The sequence below is a fragment of the Oncorhynchus mykiss genome, chromosome 16 (genome assembly GCF_013265735.2).
Source record: "Oncorhynchus mykiss isolate Arlee chromosome 16, USDA_OmykA_1.1, whole genome shotgun sequence".
In the NCBI taxonomy this organism is placed as follows: Eukaryota; Metazoa; Chordata; class Actinopteri; order Salmoniformes; family Salmonidae; genus Oncorhynchus; species Oncorhynchus mykiss.
Window position 1 is genome coordinate 14,164,325 of NC_048580.1, and position 13,957 is coordinate 14,178,281.

Genomic DNA, 13,957 nt, shown 5'->3' on the forward strand with positions numbered 1-13,957 from the left:
GGTTACTACATGATCGTTTAATAGTTATGATGATTACAATGTAGAAAATAGTAAAAGTAAAGAAAAACCCTTGAATGAATAGGTGTATCCAAACTTTTGACTGGTACTGTATGTGCATATATAGTTTGGAATACTATGTTACAGCAGATACAAATCTAACTTTTTCCTGACTCTGGTACTGGTCCAGCCATTCTTTGAGGGTCACGGTTATATGGTCCTAGAAAGAAAAACAAATGTCTACCTGGAATGCTTACTGGCAGCTTTAAACCATAAATTAAGGTTTTATGGCCATAAAAGTAAGTGCCTGCACCCTCATTTACTGTATATGGCCATTTCATAACACTTTGCATACAGCCTGCAGGTATAATGCTTTATAACTTGTTTTCGTGTATGAGCCTTTATAATGTCCTATGGTATTTGCTGGTGTGGTATGATCAATGGAATACAACTATTGATTCATTCTGTTTGATCACTCACTGAAATGTTTTTCTCTTTGATATTGATTGCATAGCAAACTAGAAGTCAATGTTCTTTTCTCCACAGGATGTCCTATACAGGATAGGATCTATTATAGATTTATCTAACATTGAGCAATAAAATAATATTTAACATGATTGCCTAACATGGCTTTCAAGTGAAAAGTGAAAAATGTTAAAGGCCCAGTGCAGTCAAAAACTACACGTCCTGTGTTTTATAAATATTTCCACACTATGAGGTTGGAAGGATACTGTGAAATTGTGAAAATTGCCTTTTTAGTGTAAGAGCTGTTTGAAAAGGCCGCCTGAAATGTCTGCCTGTTTTGGAGAGATGGAGTTTTGGCTTTCCATGGTGACATAACCATGCGGTAAATTAGTTAATAGACCAATGAGAAAGAGAGTTCCAAACATCTCTGCCAATAACAGCTAATTTTCAGTTTTCCCCTTCCCACTCAGACCACTCCCACTCCCAGTCCGAGCAAAATTATTACTTGAGAAATTGCTGTTTGCCAAAAAGCTATTTTTGTTTATTTTTGACCATTTAAATTTCAACCAATCACAGTAAGGTACTTAATTGTTACCCAAAAATGATTAGATGTTGAGATAAAAACGGTTGCATTGAACCTTTAAGAAAAGTCGAGTAATCCCACTGGGCACAGAGGTCAGTTCAACAGCTAGTTTTGATTTACATTTGGTTGAGTTATCAACTAACGTGAATTCAGCATGAATTCATAGTGAAATCAACAAGTGAAGTCATCATGCCATTGGATTTAGGTAAAAAGTTGGGTGAAAAAAGACAAAATTCCCTTACGTTGATAACTTTTTTCAAAACCAATCACTTTTCCACATTGATTCAACATCATCACATTGACATTTTTGTTGAAACGACATGGAAACAACATTGATTCAACCAGTTTTTGCCCAGTGGGATGAGACTAACCAGAAGTAACATATTGTAGTTGTTCCAGGGGGAAAAAGAGAGCTGAAACATTTCTTTCAAAGTCTGGATCTGGATGTTAACCTGGGGCTCGTACTGCTGAAGCAGAACATTTCACGCTTAGTGATTGATAGTGAGTATGTATAATGTATAGTATTCCAGATATGCTCTTGCCTTTACCCACAACAGATGTTTCATAAGGCAGCAAAAACACATTTTTGGGACTGGGGTCAAATGTGCAGAACACATCTGGACAAAATGGGAGTCTTGGTTGGAGTTACGTAATGTTTTCCCAATTGGTTAGGGGCTGTCTCACATCTGTTGTTGTTCTTACTCAACCCAGGCTGTGGCAGGACTCTACACTATAAAAACCTCAGTTTGTAGATGAACAGCAGCTCTAAGGCACCTCAGACTTTACAAGGTATGAACTGCATGGGAAGGGATAGTAGGGTTTTACATGTACTCTGCTTAGGGTTTTACATGTACTCTGCTTAGGGTTTTTCCTGTTTTCCTTTTTTTATTACTATCAATTACCTTTTTAACTCACTTTTCATATTTTTGATTAGTTTGCAACCTTTTTAGATTGAAGCTGTAATGGAGTGGTATATTGCCTGATGTACTGATTGTGATGTTGTGATATTTTCTCTTGACTCTGGGCTCTGTCTTCCACGGATCCATCAACAAGGCAACATGCTGAGAATCTGTGTGGCCCTCTGTGTTCTGGCGACATGCTGGGCACAGGACTGTCAGGTTTCAAACATTCAGGTCATGCAGAACTTCGACAGAAGCAGGGTAAGAACAAAATTCACATTTCCAAAATGTCACTTTCAATAAAGTATCTCTGCTCTTGTCCAATCTGATCTATCAGCCTTGGAATGTTCAAGGTAGAATGTAACTGGAATTTCATTCATTGTATGTTATGCAGAGATTGATAGAGCTCTCATTTCATCTTACAGTATACTGGTAGGTGGTATGCTGTGGCCAAGAAAGATCCTGTTGGTCTGTTCCTCCTGGACAATGTTGTTGCTCAGTTCTCAGTAGATGGAAGTGGCAAAATGACTGCAACTGCCCAGGGAAGAGTTATCATCCTTAAGTGAGTTCTGTTTACTTCCAAACGATCAAAATAGTTTCTCAAACCTTCTAAAATTCATCATGTTTTCACTTCTACTGAACTTACTCATTTATCTTTGCTTCATCCTCCACTTTTATTCCATTTATCCTCCCCTTTCAACTCTCCTTTTCCTCCCTTTAGCAACTGGGAAATGTGTGCCAACATGTTCGGCACCTTCGAGGACACTCCAGACCCTGCCAAGTTCAAGATGAGATACTGGGGCGCTGCTGCATACCTCCAGTCTGGAAGTAAGAAAGACTACAGACTCAAAATACAAGACTAAAATCTCCTATTGTTGTACAGAATGTTCCTTTGAGTTACACCACTACCTATTGATGATAACTTGACTATTCTTCATTTGTACATGATAGCATGCCATTGATGAAGCTGCCTACTGTCCAAAGCCTGCTGTTAAACCAACCATTGTTATTATTCTGTCTCCTCTCTCCTCCACATAGACGATGACCACTGGGTCATTGACACTGACTACGACAACTATGCCATCCACTACTCCTGCAGAGAGGTTGACCTGGACGGCACCTGCCTGGACGGATACTCCTTCATCTTCTCCCGCCACCCTACCGGTCTGAGGCCTGAGGACCAGAAGATTGTCACCGACAAGAAAAAGGAGCTCTGCTTCCTCGGCAAATACAGACGTGTTTCACACACCGGTAAGCGTTGTTATAAGTCAATTTAGTAATTAAAAGTAATACTTTACTTTTGTGCAAAAACCAATTGTGCAACTTCTGGTCTAATTAACTATTATGGAATCCTAATATCAATTATAAGCTCAGTATATGCAGTATGTGTAAACGTGTTTTATTCCTCCATTGCAGGTTTCTGTGAAAGCAGCTGATCTGGAACTAGTCAGATGGATATCATGGGTGTAAAATTCCACATATCAGAATCAGGCTGTAAATATAAACCATGTTCCACAACAAAAACAAACCAACCATCACTGGCCAGCCCCTTCCAGCAGTTGGGGAACTTTGCCGTTACCAAAGACAGCCATCAACCAACCAAATGATTTGTATCCGAATGTATCAGGAAGGATATAGGATACTTTACTGATTGACATTGTATGATGTAGTCTTGAATGACTTTTTGAAATAAATAAAAACACAATGGTACTATTTCAGTGTTTATTTTGTATTATTAGCATCAAGGGTTTCAAGTCATACTTTGTGCTCTGATGTCATCAGGTTGGTTTGCCATTCATACAACTGCATGGTCCCACATGGCTTCCATTCAACAGTGACAAAAAGACAATTACTCAAAGATTGTGTTGATAGCCATTGCACTATCATCTTTATTGCACATTTTTGTACAGTGTATAACAAAGTGTAAAGATAGCTTTTGGATACAGGCCAAAACAAAAATCAAATCAAATGAAAAACAAAGACACCCAATTATCTGAAAAAGGACAATAATCTATTTATCACCAAACTGGTTTCAAAATGTATAAATACAATTTTAAAAAAGGCATCAAACTGAGAATTATTCATAACGCACTGCTTGGAACCAACCATATGAGTATTCTGCAGCAGTAACCTTAAAGCTAAGTCCTTGTTGTAACGTTCCTTGAATAGACACACATGAACCTCTTTTCCCCTACCCAAGAGAAGCCTCGCTAATCCTTGGCCTTAAATAGTTTAATGCAAGGACTTACTCATGCAATCTCATTGGAGCTGGTTTGCAAAGTAAGAACTGAGGCGGAAGTGGGCCTTACTCACACATGTAACATTGCCCAGTGCAGCAATTTTTTATCTCAATATCAAGTCATTTCTGGGTAACAAGTAACTTACTGTGATAGTTGTCCATTCTAATGGTCAAAAATAAAGAAAATTGAAAATTGCTTTTTAACAAAACTATTCTCAAGCAAGAATTTTGCTAGGAATATCAGAGTGGTCTGAGTAGAGGACACTAAAGCGGTGCATTAGGATTGTGGCTTGGGGATCAATCCATTGGCTCCTGAGTGGCGCAGCGGTCTAAGCGCTAGAGGCATCACTACAGACCCTGGTTCGATTCCAGGCTGTATCACAACAGGCTGTGATTGGGAGTCCCATAGGGCGGCGCACAATTGTCCGGGTTAGGGTTTGGCCGGGGTAGGCTGTCATTGTAAATAAGAATTTGTTCTTCGCTGACTTGCCTAGTTAAATAAACTGGTCAAAATTGTTCGTACTTTTACAGTGTTAGTTTCCTCAGCTGTACCAATATGATACAAAACACATGAAAAACTGAATTGACTGCACTGGGCCTTTAAAACTGATGGAATACACCTTAGGAATGCAAACAATGCTTATAGAAAGATGAGGTACAACAGAAAAAATAAAGGACCTATGTGGTGAACACTTGTTTCATGTTCTAATCTTACATACGTTCTATGACAAAACCATCCACATAAGATTTTTTTTAAATCACAAAAAATATATATAATAATAATTCAAAATAGTTTATTCTTGTCAATCAAAAATAGTCACTGATTTATTGGTAAACACACCTTCAGGAACTTACAGTAGATCATCAGTAGACACATACAAAAATGGGAAAGAAACATCGTCATGTAAAAAGAGCATAAACACAAACCAAATAGACTTCCTCTTATAAGATTATAGAAATACAATATCTTATAGACAAAAGCAAGACCGAGAATGGCCAGATGTACTCCCTTGTTAATTCCCAGAGGCTGTTCAAGTGAAACAGTAGTCGAGGTGGGCCAGCAGTTCTCTGTGTTGACTGGTGGCGTATGGGGCTCTACACTTTGGACACTCCAGGAAACTCTCGTCCAGAAGGCTTTTGGAGGGCGAGGTGGGGATGGGATCCTCAATGGACAGCCTATCAAACTCCAGCTTGTTGTAAGAACTTGGCTCAGAGAAACGAGACTCGCTCTGCTGTTTACGAAATTGAAAATACATAGAAACCAATCAATGGTCCCACAGTTGCTTATCTGAAGATAGCAAAGGTATTCATGATGACAATTGAAAAGCAGAAAAGTCTAAAAGAATTTAAGTGTACTGCAACATTTTGCAATTGCTTACTTGATGGCTGGATTCCAGTCTCGTGATTTGGTCCCGAGCCTTGCGCAGCTCTTTCAGGACCTTGTGCAACTGATGCTGTAAACTGTGCCGATCGAGCTTCTCGTTCTCAAAGTCTTTGGCAGACAGCTGGATCTGGGGGGAATAGACAACAGCAAATCAAGAGAGCACTGCAGAGATCTTGGATGTTGTATTGCATAAGAGATGTTATACAACAGACTATTTCACAATCTAGAGTCAGGAATGGTTTAGGTTGCCAATAGAAAATCTAATTGTATTCGTCACATGCACCAACTACTAATATTGGTACCCTTGGTAAATCATTTTTTATTTATCCTCTTGGTCTTTCAAAATATTCACAAAAATCTAACTTTTAATTAAAGTAAAAAATTTATTCTTAACTCAAAACAAATATTTTTCTCAAATATACATGTGCTACAATTATTGGCACTCCTTCCTTACCTTTGCCAACAGCTCAGTCTTCTCCTATAATGTGTAATGAGGTTAGAGAACACATGGCAAGGGACCCAAGACCATTCCTCCGTACAGAATCTCTCCAGATTCCAAGGTCCATGCTTGTGGACTGTTCTTCAGCTCATCCCAAAGGTTTTCTATAGGGTTTAGGCCAGGGGACGGCCTTGGCAAAACCTTGATTCTGTGGTCAGTGAACCATTTTTGTGTTGATGTTGTCCTGCTGGAAGATCCAACCATGGCCCAGTTTAAGCTTCCTAGCAGAGGCAGTCAGGTTTTGATTTAATATCTGCTGGTACTTGGAGTCCATGTTAACATGTATCCTAACAAGTTGTCCAGGGCCGTTGGAAGAAAAACAGACCCACAACATCAAAGACCCACCACTATAGTTCACAGTGGGAATGAGGTACTTTTCTGCATGGATATATTTCTGTCTACGCCAAAATCATCTTTGTTTCCAAAAAGCTCTATTTTGGTCTCACCTGACCACAGAACCCGGTCACATTGAAAGTTCCAGTGAAGTTTGGCAAACTGTAGGCGCTTGAGTTTGTTGTTTGATGACCGGGTTTGTTGTTTTTATGGCAACCCTCCCAAACAACTTGATCGTCTGATCGTAGTTTTGTAGAGTTTCTGACCTAACTAACGTCTGCAATTCTCCAGCTGTTTTTTTGGCCACTCTCACCATCCTCCTCACTGTGCATGGGGTCAATATAGACACAAGTCCTCTTCCAGGCCAATTGTTAACACCTCCAATTACTTTAAACTTCTTAATTATTGCCCTGATAGTAGAAATGGGCATTTTCAACCGGTAAGCTATTTTCTTATAGCCATTTCCTGATTTGTGCAGCTCAACAACTTTTGTCGCACATCATTACTGTATTCTCGGGTCTTTCCAAATAGTGATGGATGACTATAAGAACTTGGCATGTATGTCACCTCATATTTAAACCCCAGTGAAACAGGAAGTCATGGCTTACCACTTAAGTATTCCTAATCACTCAGGTGAATTTAAATAGTAAAATATGAATTGGAATATACTTCAGTCAGATTTTAGTCATAAGAATTTATAGGGGTGCCAATAATTGTGGCAGACATGTTATGGAGAATTTTTTTTATTTCACATGTATTTTTTTCAATAATTTTACTTCAATTAAAAGGTTAGATTTTTTGTGAATATTTTGAATGAAAGGCCAAGAGGAAAACAGCAAAGACAATTTTTTTACAGCCCGTTTTGCTCAAGTTTACCAAGGGTGCCAATGTAAGTGGAGGGCACTGTAGACATTACCGTGAAATGCTTACTTACAAGCCCTTAACCAACAATGCAGTTCAAGAAAGAGTTAAGAAAATATTTACTAAATAAACTAAAGCGTAATTTTTTATAAAAAGTAACACAATAAAATAACAATAACGAGGCTATATACAGGGGGTGCCGGTACCGAGTCAATGTGCAGGGCTACAGGTTAGTAGAGGTAATTTGTACATGTTGGTAGGGGTAAAGTGATGATGCATGGATAAACGACCTACATACCTGCTGTTCCAGTACAGCAACTCTCCTCTGCTCCTCATTTTGATTTAACTGAGATTTCTGGAGTAGATTCACCTGAACAGAAAACAGTATTTTGTCTTAAAGGAAATTGGAGGTCCTATCGACATTCAGTATTACTGTGTCTTTTGAAAGAATAGTGGGAAAGTGTAGAGGGTGTGAAGAAGAACGAGGAGCATAGGCGAGAAAGTGGCTGAGACCGGGATCGAACCCCCTTCTCCAGCGGGTATATATGGTTCAGCACAGAACATTTTTATTTAATCCCCAACTACATTGAACTGTTGTTAGATCGGTATATATTCAACGAGACACAACCAGACTCATTTAAAAAACAACTTTTCCCCAGCAACTCATCCACAGGTCATGGTTGCAAATGACAATGCTTTATAAATTAACTCACCTGGTCAAACAAAGTTGCACAATAAACCACACAAAGTATCTCCCTGGTGTATAACAGTACCTGCAGCAGAAGCTCAGCAGACCTCTTCCTCTCGTCTTCCAACCTGGCGTCCATGCTGTCCCGCTCGGACCTCATCCTGTCAGCCAAGCACTTCCTCTCCTCGCTGACTCTGTGTCTCCTGCTGAGGCGCTCGGCCTGGAGCTGTTCTTGGGCCTCGGCCACCTCCCGGCAGCGCTCCTCGTACCTCCCCTGGGCCCGCGCAGCAGCCTCCTTCTGGGCCTCCACGTCCCGCTTGGCCTGCAGCAGAAGCTTGTCGTAGTACTCCTGCAGCTGGGGGGAAGACTTCTCAGGTGCTGGGGAAAATCAAGCAGGGTTACAATAAAATATGATCCTCTATGCAACACTTATGAATCGGTCACTAGGAAGTACCGTTTGTCAAGTATACTTTGCTTTACCACTTGTAATAGCTAATTATAACTAATTTGTAAACGCTAATTATAAGCTTGAGTTAATTTCAGGAAATCAAATGAGCATAATACAAAATCCATCTGTTTAAACTGGAGATATCAGATTTTTTTTTTTTTACCATGGGGTACGTCTCAATCCACCTCATCTGCCAATAGCCGTTTTCGGCATCTACAGTATAAGGTCTACGAGACCCACAAGCGTCACAGGCGTAGTCTGAAGTCAGCATCGCCGATCTGCCAACTTCTGTCAGTAGCATCCGAACGGTTCGAGCTACACACTAATATGACCCCTCTATGGAAAGGTGAGTCTCTCACGAACACGCACATTTGCTCTAGGATGCCCACAAGCCAAACCTGAAAGCAGCCTGGTACCACTTTAAAAATGAATGGAATTATATAGAGATAGTTTAGTGCCAAAAATAATGGGTTAAATCTGTATACAAAAAGACAAATAGTTTCCTGATCCGTCTTATATCTCTTCGATATAATACAGATACTTCAAAACAAACTTCCTTTAGATTTATTTATACTATCAGTTTTTCCATGTATGAATCTGGTATTCAATGCGTTTCCACAGGCTAATAGCAGTAAGGCCAAAAGTTTCATCAAATATTTATATATATATTTTTTTTTTTTTTTCTCCCTAAAGGGTCCAAAAATTCGAAATCAAAAAGCATAATGGTCAGTGCTATGACTATCTTAAAACAATTCCATGTTTGCTTAGTAGAACCACCCCAATTAAGAAATGCTATATTCACAGACTGACAAGCGTTGGCCTAGAGGGTAATTATTTTAACCACATGGGAAAAAAAATGTGTGTGAAATAAGCCTTTATAATGCGGAGAACATTGTGGGATCTGCCGATTTTTAACAGTGGATTTGCTCTTAACAGCAAACGAGTGCCAAATCCCACACAGGCTCAGAGGCCCTGTTTTTTTACCGGCTGAATCGCCTTCTTTGTGTTGTTGTTGGAGAGCTTGGTTGGCTTGATTTAGTTGCTGCTCCAACTCAAGGGTTCTGGCCAGGACTGCCTTGACATAGGCCTCTCGCTGCTGGTCATAAACCATCCACTGTTGGTTCTTCTCCAAAGCCTTACGGAATCCAGGAAAAAAGACACACGGGGGTAAGGGTTAGGTTATACAGTTTTCCTTAGCACTCAACGCACTACGGTTTTTGAGCAGACAAAGACGAAAACAAAATGGCAATTTTAATCTTGACAAGTTATTCAACTCACATCTCTCAGGTGATCCTGAACTACGGCAACCTCACCGGTGGGGACCCTGCCATTCTATCAAACAGTATAGAAACACGGGTATTAGAATAGATCAAAACAATTGCAGAGGTGTACACAACAGAGACAATCACTTTCTACATGAAGACATGGTCTGTTGTATGTGGGTCTGTGGGAGACGAGTCTTGGATGTTTTACTTAAAAAGTCTAATGCAGACGTTTTTAATCGGAATATCACATCATTTCTGGGTAACAATTAAGTACCTTACTGTGACCATTTGAATTGAAAACAAAAATAACTTCTTAGCAAAGAGCCATTTCTCTGAATTTCTGGGACTAGTGGGAAAGGGAAAAGTAGATGTTATTGGCAGAGAGGTTTGGAACACTTTCTTATTGGTTTATTAACTAATTTACCACCTGGTGATGTCACCAGGCAAGCCAAAACTCCATCCCACCAAAACAGGCTGAAATTTCAGGCAAGTCTTTTGCAACAGCTCTTCCACTAAAAGGGCATAATGATCATTTTCACTATTATTCCAAACTCTGGAAATATATATATAAAACACAAGGAAATCAAGATTAAAGAGGACATAATAAAATCATTAAAAAGGGCAGTAAAGCCTAGCTAAATGCAAAGCCGCCTCTAGTTAAAGTACTGCATACAATAATATAATGCCTAGGGTGTCTTTTAACCAGTCAGCGGCCTAGTCAGCCTGGCTGGGATACATCCTCAATAACACCAAGGCCCAACTATCCCTGGAGGGGCTGCCTTCGTCCTGCAATCCCTGGAGAGCGACGCCAGGTCCATCTCATAATAATAATGATGATGTTAAAGTTGGCCCACAGGTTGACATCTGATTGCCTGGTAAGACCAGGAACATGATACCTATGACCTAAGGAGGCGGGACGTCTCAAGGCTGAGCCACTGTAAGACCCATTGGTCTGCTCAGGCTCTTAACTCCACCTCGAGAGGAGAGGGACTGGGATCATAAGCTTGACAACCTTTTCCCAGATGGTCTGCCCATCCTGTATGACTGAACATGTGCGGTGGGGGTTATGTTGCGGAGGGTAATGCCCCCGGTGATGAGGGCCTGTTGGGAGGTGGATTGCCTTGAACATAGTCTCATGGTTATTTGAAAGTTACATATGGATTAGAGCACATATAATAAACATAGTTCTCTATCCATGAATAAGACTAGTGGTAAACCATTTCCCCCCATACCACAGTGCTTTAAATTGAGGGAAAACTATTTTTATCAGAGGGAAGGGTCTGTCATACTCGTCTGGTAGAGTGGTCAAAGAGGTTAAACAATTAAATGCTTGTGAAGCTCTGTAATCATAAAATGGCTAACTTGTCATTCTCACTCTTATAAATATGACACTAAGAAGATTGGATAGATAAGAAATCAGGAAAATAAATGTAATATTTGAATCATGAAAGATGATAAATAGGAAATGCTGTCAGAGCCTATTCAACTGGTGGCTGCGGGCCAGATCCGGTCTTTTAATCAATTTAGACTGGCCCCTTGATCATTTCTGAACATTAGTATAAAAAAATCTGGAAACAAAATTCTGATGTTTATTGCCAAAATGACAAGGCCTATCAGTGTGGTTTTTAGCAGCTCCAAATAAATCTTCCTATGAATTTGACTTGTGTGAACAGTGTGCAATAAGCTAATATCACCCCATTCCTGAAAGCTAAGACTCTCAGGGACACGTACGTGCCTTCTGTTTCTCTCTATGAAGTCGTGCAGGAAATATTAGAAGGGAGTGAAAAAAGAAAAAATGACTGGGGGAAATTCCTCCAAAGCTTAGGCTACCCCCCCCTTAAAATAGAGAATCAAATAGCTTGCTGGTCCATGTTATTACCAGTTAGGGCAGTAAAAAGAAAATCCTGTTTTCAGAGGATTTTAAAAACGACCTAATTACTTTTAGCAACATTTAAGTGTTTTATAATGTTGTGTGCTGTTTTTGATAGTTCTCCGGAAGATTAATCGCATGTCGAAAATGTCTGGCCCTGCAATTACCTTTAAAAAAGTGGCCCCCATAAGAATATGGTTGAGTAGCCCTGTGGTGCGTTCAGAAAGCTTCAACGTTTGCTATGTTGCGTGACGGTTTGTACTGAACACGCTTCCCCAAAACTGTGTGCACCATTTGTCAACAGCCTTTGAGGTAAATTTGCTTACGTTTGGGTGTGACCATCTAAAAACACAAAACCTATGCAGTACACCATACAGTAATCGCCCTGTGGGCCACCATAATCACAACGCTTTTCAACTGGTTGTTCAGAACAGTGCCGTTTCAGATTAATTCAATGTTGCACCCCGTTCTGTCGTACTGTACGCAACCCTGCACGAAAGCCACCTGAGCTGAGAGTTAACAAGTATTATGTCAGAGGGGCCATTCTGAGAGCAAAGGCTGCCATCTAGAGTTCAAAAATAATATTTCACCTTGAGATTTTGAATGCCCCAGCCTAACCACAACATTCATACAGGAAACTGTAATGTTTGAATATTGAGGGGCGTGAACCTTGAAGTGTCTTCCTGTCACACATAGATTCTGCAGATTCCGCTCACCAACCTGGAAATCAGGAAACTGTTCTTCCAGTTCCTGACACCTTGCAGACACTGCCACCAAGTTGTTCTTCAGGTTCCCCGTCTCCTCCGAGAGGGACTGGAAGAGTTTCTCTCTGTGCTCTGCCTCTCTCCTCCCCTGGTCCAGCTGAGACTGGAGCGATGCCACCACCTCTCCCCCACTGGAACTCAGCTGTTGTCTCAGAGTCTCCACCTCCTTGTCCTTTGCCAGCAGCTGCTGAGTGTTCCTCTCCCTTAATGTCTCCAGAGACAGAATTTTCTGCAATCAATTGCAACATTTTGGTAGTTTATTTCTCTTCTTAAATGAACATGATTCATCTTTATATTAACACAACTCCATCAAGACAATTTCAAAAGAACACGCCCATGATGTTCTCAATGCTAAACCCACAGACTGCTACAAAGCCACATTGTGAAAGTGAAAGTGATTGGTGGTCACAACAAATTTATGAACATAGTGCAAAGGTTGTTTTGGTTTGAAATGTTTCCTGTTTATGGATGTAGGCTACCTCATCACTACGGTGTCAACCCCATTCCATTTAGACTTTATAATAATCATTTGACTGGCAATACTAGATTAGCCTAAGCATCTCACAAGAGTCTATTTCTGCACAAGCTACTATGCTTTGTCATTTTGCTAGCTAGTTAACTTACCTCTAGCAGTTTGCTCTTGTCCAAGTCTGGTGGCCTCGCCGTTCGTTTTGATATTTCATCCATCATCTTCTTCAGGTGATTATTTTCCTTCCTGAGTCTGTCCATTTCCATGTCTGCTTGCTTTGAGCCACTGGATTTAAAGCCTAACTTGTTGACAATGATATCCTTGGTGCTTTTTGATGCCATGTCTGGCGTGTTACCTAGAAAAACTAGTTTGACGTTTTTTTTTGTCAATGTATAACAATTCAAATCACTCACATCTCATTCAATTGCACATTTTCAATCAAAGCTAACTACATCTAGGTAGTAAATCTAATAGGAAATACTCAAGTTTGTTCATTTCATTAGGCATACATCCAATTAAATATCGCACCTGCAGTGAGGCCTAGCTAACGTTATTTGTTGAAATTGGCACGCCAAACACAAAACAAACTCAAGCCCAAAACAACAGAACATGCCTAACCGAAAAAAAAACATTTATCCAAAACTTTACAACTGAATGACATAAATAGAACATAATCTTACCAAGAAGATACAGATAATCTGCTAGGTTGTTGGCTTTATATTTTTATTGAGTTGGTGGCTAATTCTAGTTAGCTAGCTAAGTTAAATACTGTACCGTAGGTGCTGGTCTGCCTAACAACACAGCTATAGTTAGCCAGCAATCCGTCCTTATTTAGAGAGCTAAACTTTTGTTCGTTCAACCCAAACTCTTTTCTATTGTTAATAAAACATGGATGCATCTATAAATATTTAGAAAATATAACTCACAATGTAGGACTCTGTTTCCGAAATAACAACCTAGGATGCTTGATTTATGAGAATGAAACGGACACTTTCTTGCTTCCAAGTTGAAAACAAGTTTGAATGCAGCGCGTCAGGCGTCATATCCGGGTGTCAGATGACGCGGGCACTCATTTTTTATCAACCACCACTAGATGGAGACAGAGTACTGTTATTGCTCAAACCAATAACAGATCACACAATAAACTTGCCATGGAACATACATTTATAGATAAATATGAATGGAAAATACGA

At 40.0% G+C, this 13,957-nt stretch overlaps 2 protein-coding genes across 5 annotated transcripts; one reads left to right on the forward strand and one right to left on the reverse strand.

Moving 5' to 3' along the window:
• The first annotated feature begins 1,756 nt into the window (after positions 1-1,756).
• Positions 1,757-3,657, forward strand: rbp2 (retinol-binding protein 2). 2 transcript variants are annotated; one of them, XM_021564379.2, is made up of 6 exons: positions 1,757-1,834; positions 2,099-2,205; positions 2,370-2,506; positions 2,666-2,772; positions 2,983-3,195; positions 3,361-3,657. In XM_021564379.2, the coding sequence occupies exons 1-6, from the start codon at positions 1,798-1,800 to the stop codon at positions 3,378-3,380; spliced, it is 621 nt and encodes a 206-aa protein (XP_021420054.1). In that variant the 5' UTR covers positions 1,757-1,797; the 3' UTR covers positions 3,381-3,657.
• A 147-nt stretch (positions 3,658-3,804) lies between these two features.
• LOC110491408 (centrosomal protein of 55 kDa) lies at positions 3,805-13,846 on the reverse strand. Of its 3 annotated transcripts, none has more exons than XM_021564833.2 (9): positions 13,691-13,846; positions 12,920-13,128; positions 12,252-12,506; positions 9,675-9,728; positions 9,381-9,531; positions 8,034-8,326; positions 7,559-7,630; positions 5,563-5,694; positions 3,805-5,415 (listed from the first exon to the last, which is right to left on the reverse strand). In XM_021564833.2, the coding sequence occupies exons 2-9, from the start codon at positions 13,103-13,105 to the stop codon at positions 5,215-5,217; spliced, it is 1,344 nt and encodes a 447-aa protein (XP_021420508.1). In that variant the 5' UTR covers positions 13,106-13,128; positions 13,691-13,846; the 3' UTR covers positions 3,805-5,214. The 3 variants fall into 3 exon arrangements, with proteins under 3 accessions (XP_021420508.1, XP_021420506.1, XP_021420507.1); XM_021564831.2 differs by having other exon boundaries at positions 12,252-12,524; XM_021564832.2 differs by lacking the exon at positions 13,691-13,846 and adding an exon at positions 13,445-13,668 and having other exon boundaries at positions 12,252-12,524.
• Between the last annotated feature and the right edge of the window lie 111 nt (positions 13,847-13,957).

Coding starts and splice junctions, on each gene's coding strand:
- rbp2 (XM_021564379.2), top strand. CDS start 1,798: ATGAACAGCAGCTCTAAGGCACCTCAGACTTTACAAG. Junction 2,507..2,665: donor GGAAGAGTTATCATCCTTAA/GTGAGTTCTGTT, acceptor TCCTCCCTTTAG/CAACTGGGAAATGTGTGCCA. Junction 3,196..3,360: donor CAGACGTGTTTCACACACCG/GTAAGCGTTGTT, acceptor CCTCCATTGCAG/GTTTCTGTGAAAGCAGCTGA.
- LOC110491408 (XM_021564831.2), bottom strand. CDS start 13,105: ATGGCATCAAAAAGCACCAAGGATATCATTGTCAACAAGTTAGGCTTT. Junction 7,631..8,033: donor CTGCTGAGCTTCTGCTGCAG/GTACTGTTATAC, acceptor TTTTCTGTTCAG/GTGAATCTACTCCAGAAATC. Junction 5,695..7,558: donor TTGCTGTACTGGAACAGCAG/GTATGTAGGTCG, acceptor TATTCCCCCCAG/ATCCAGCTGTCTGCCAAAGA.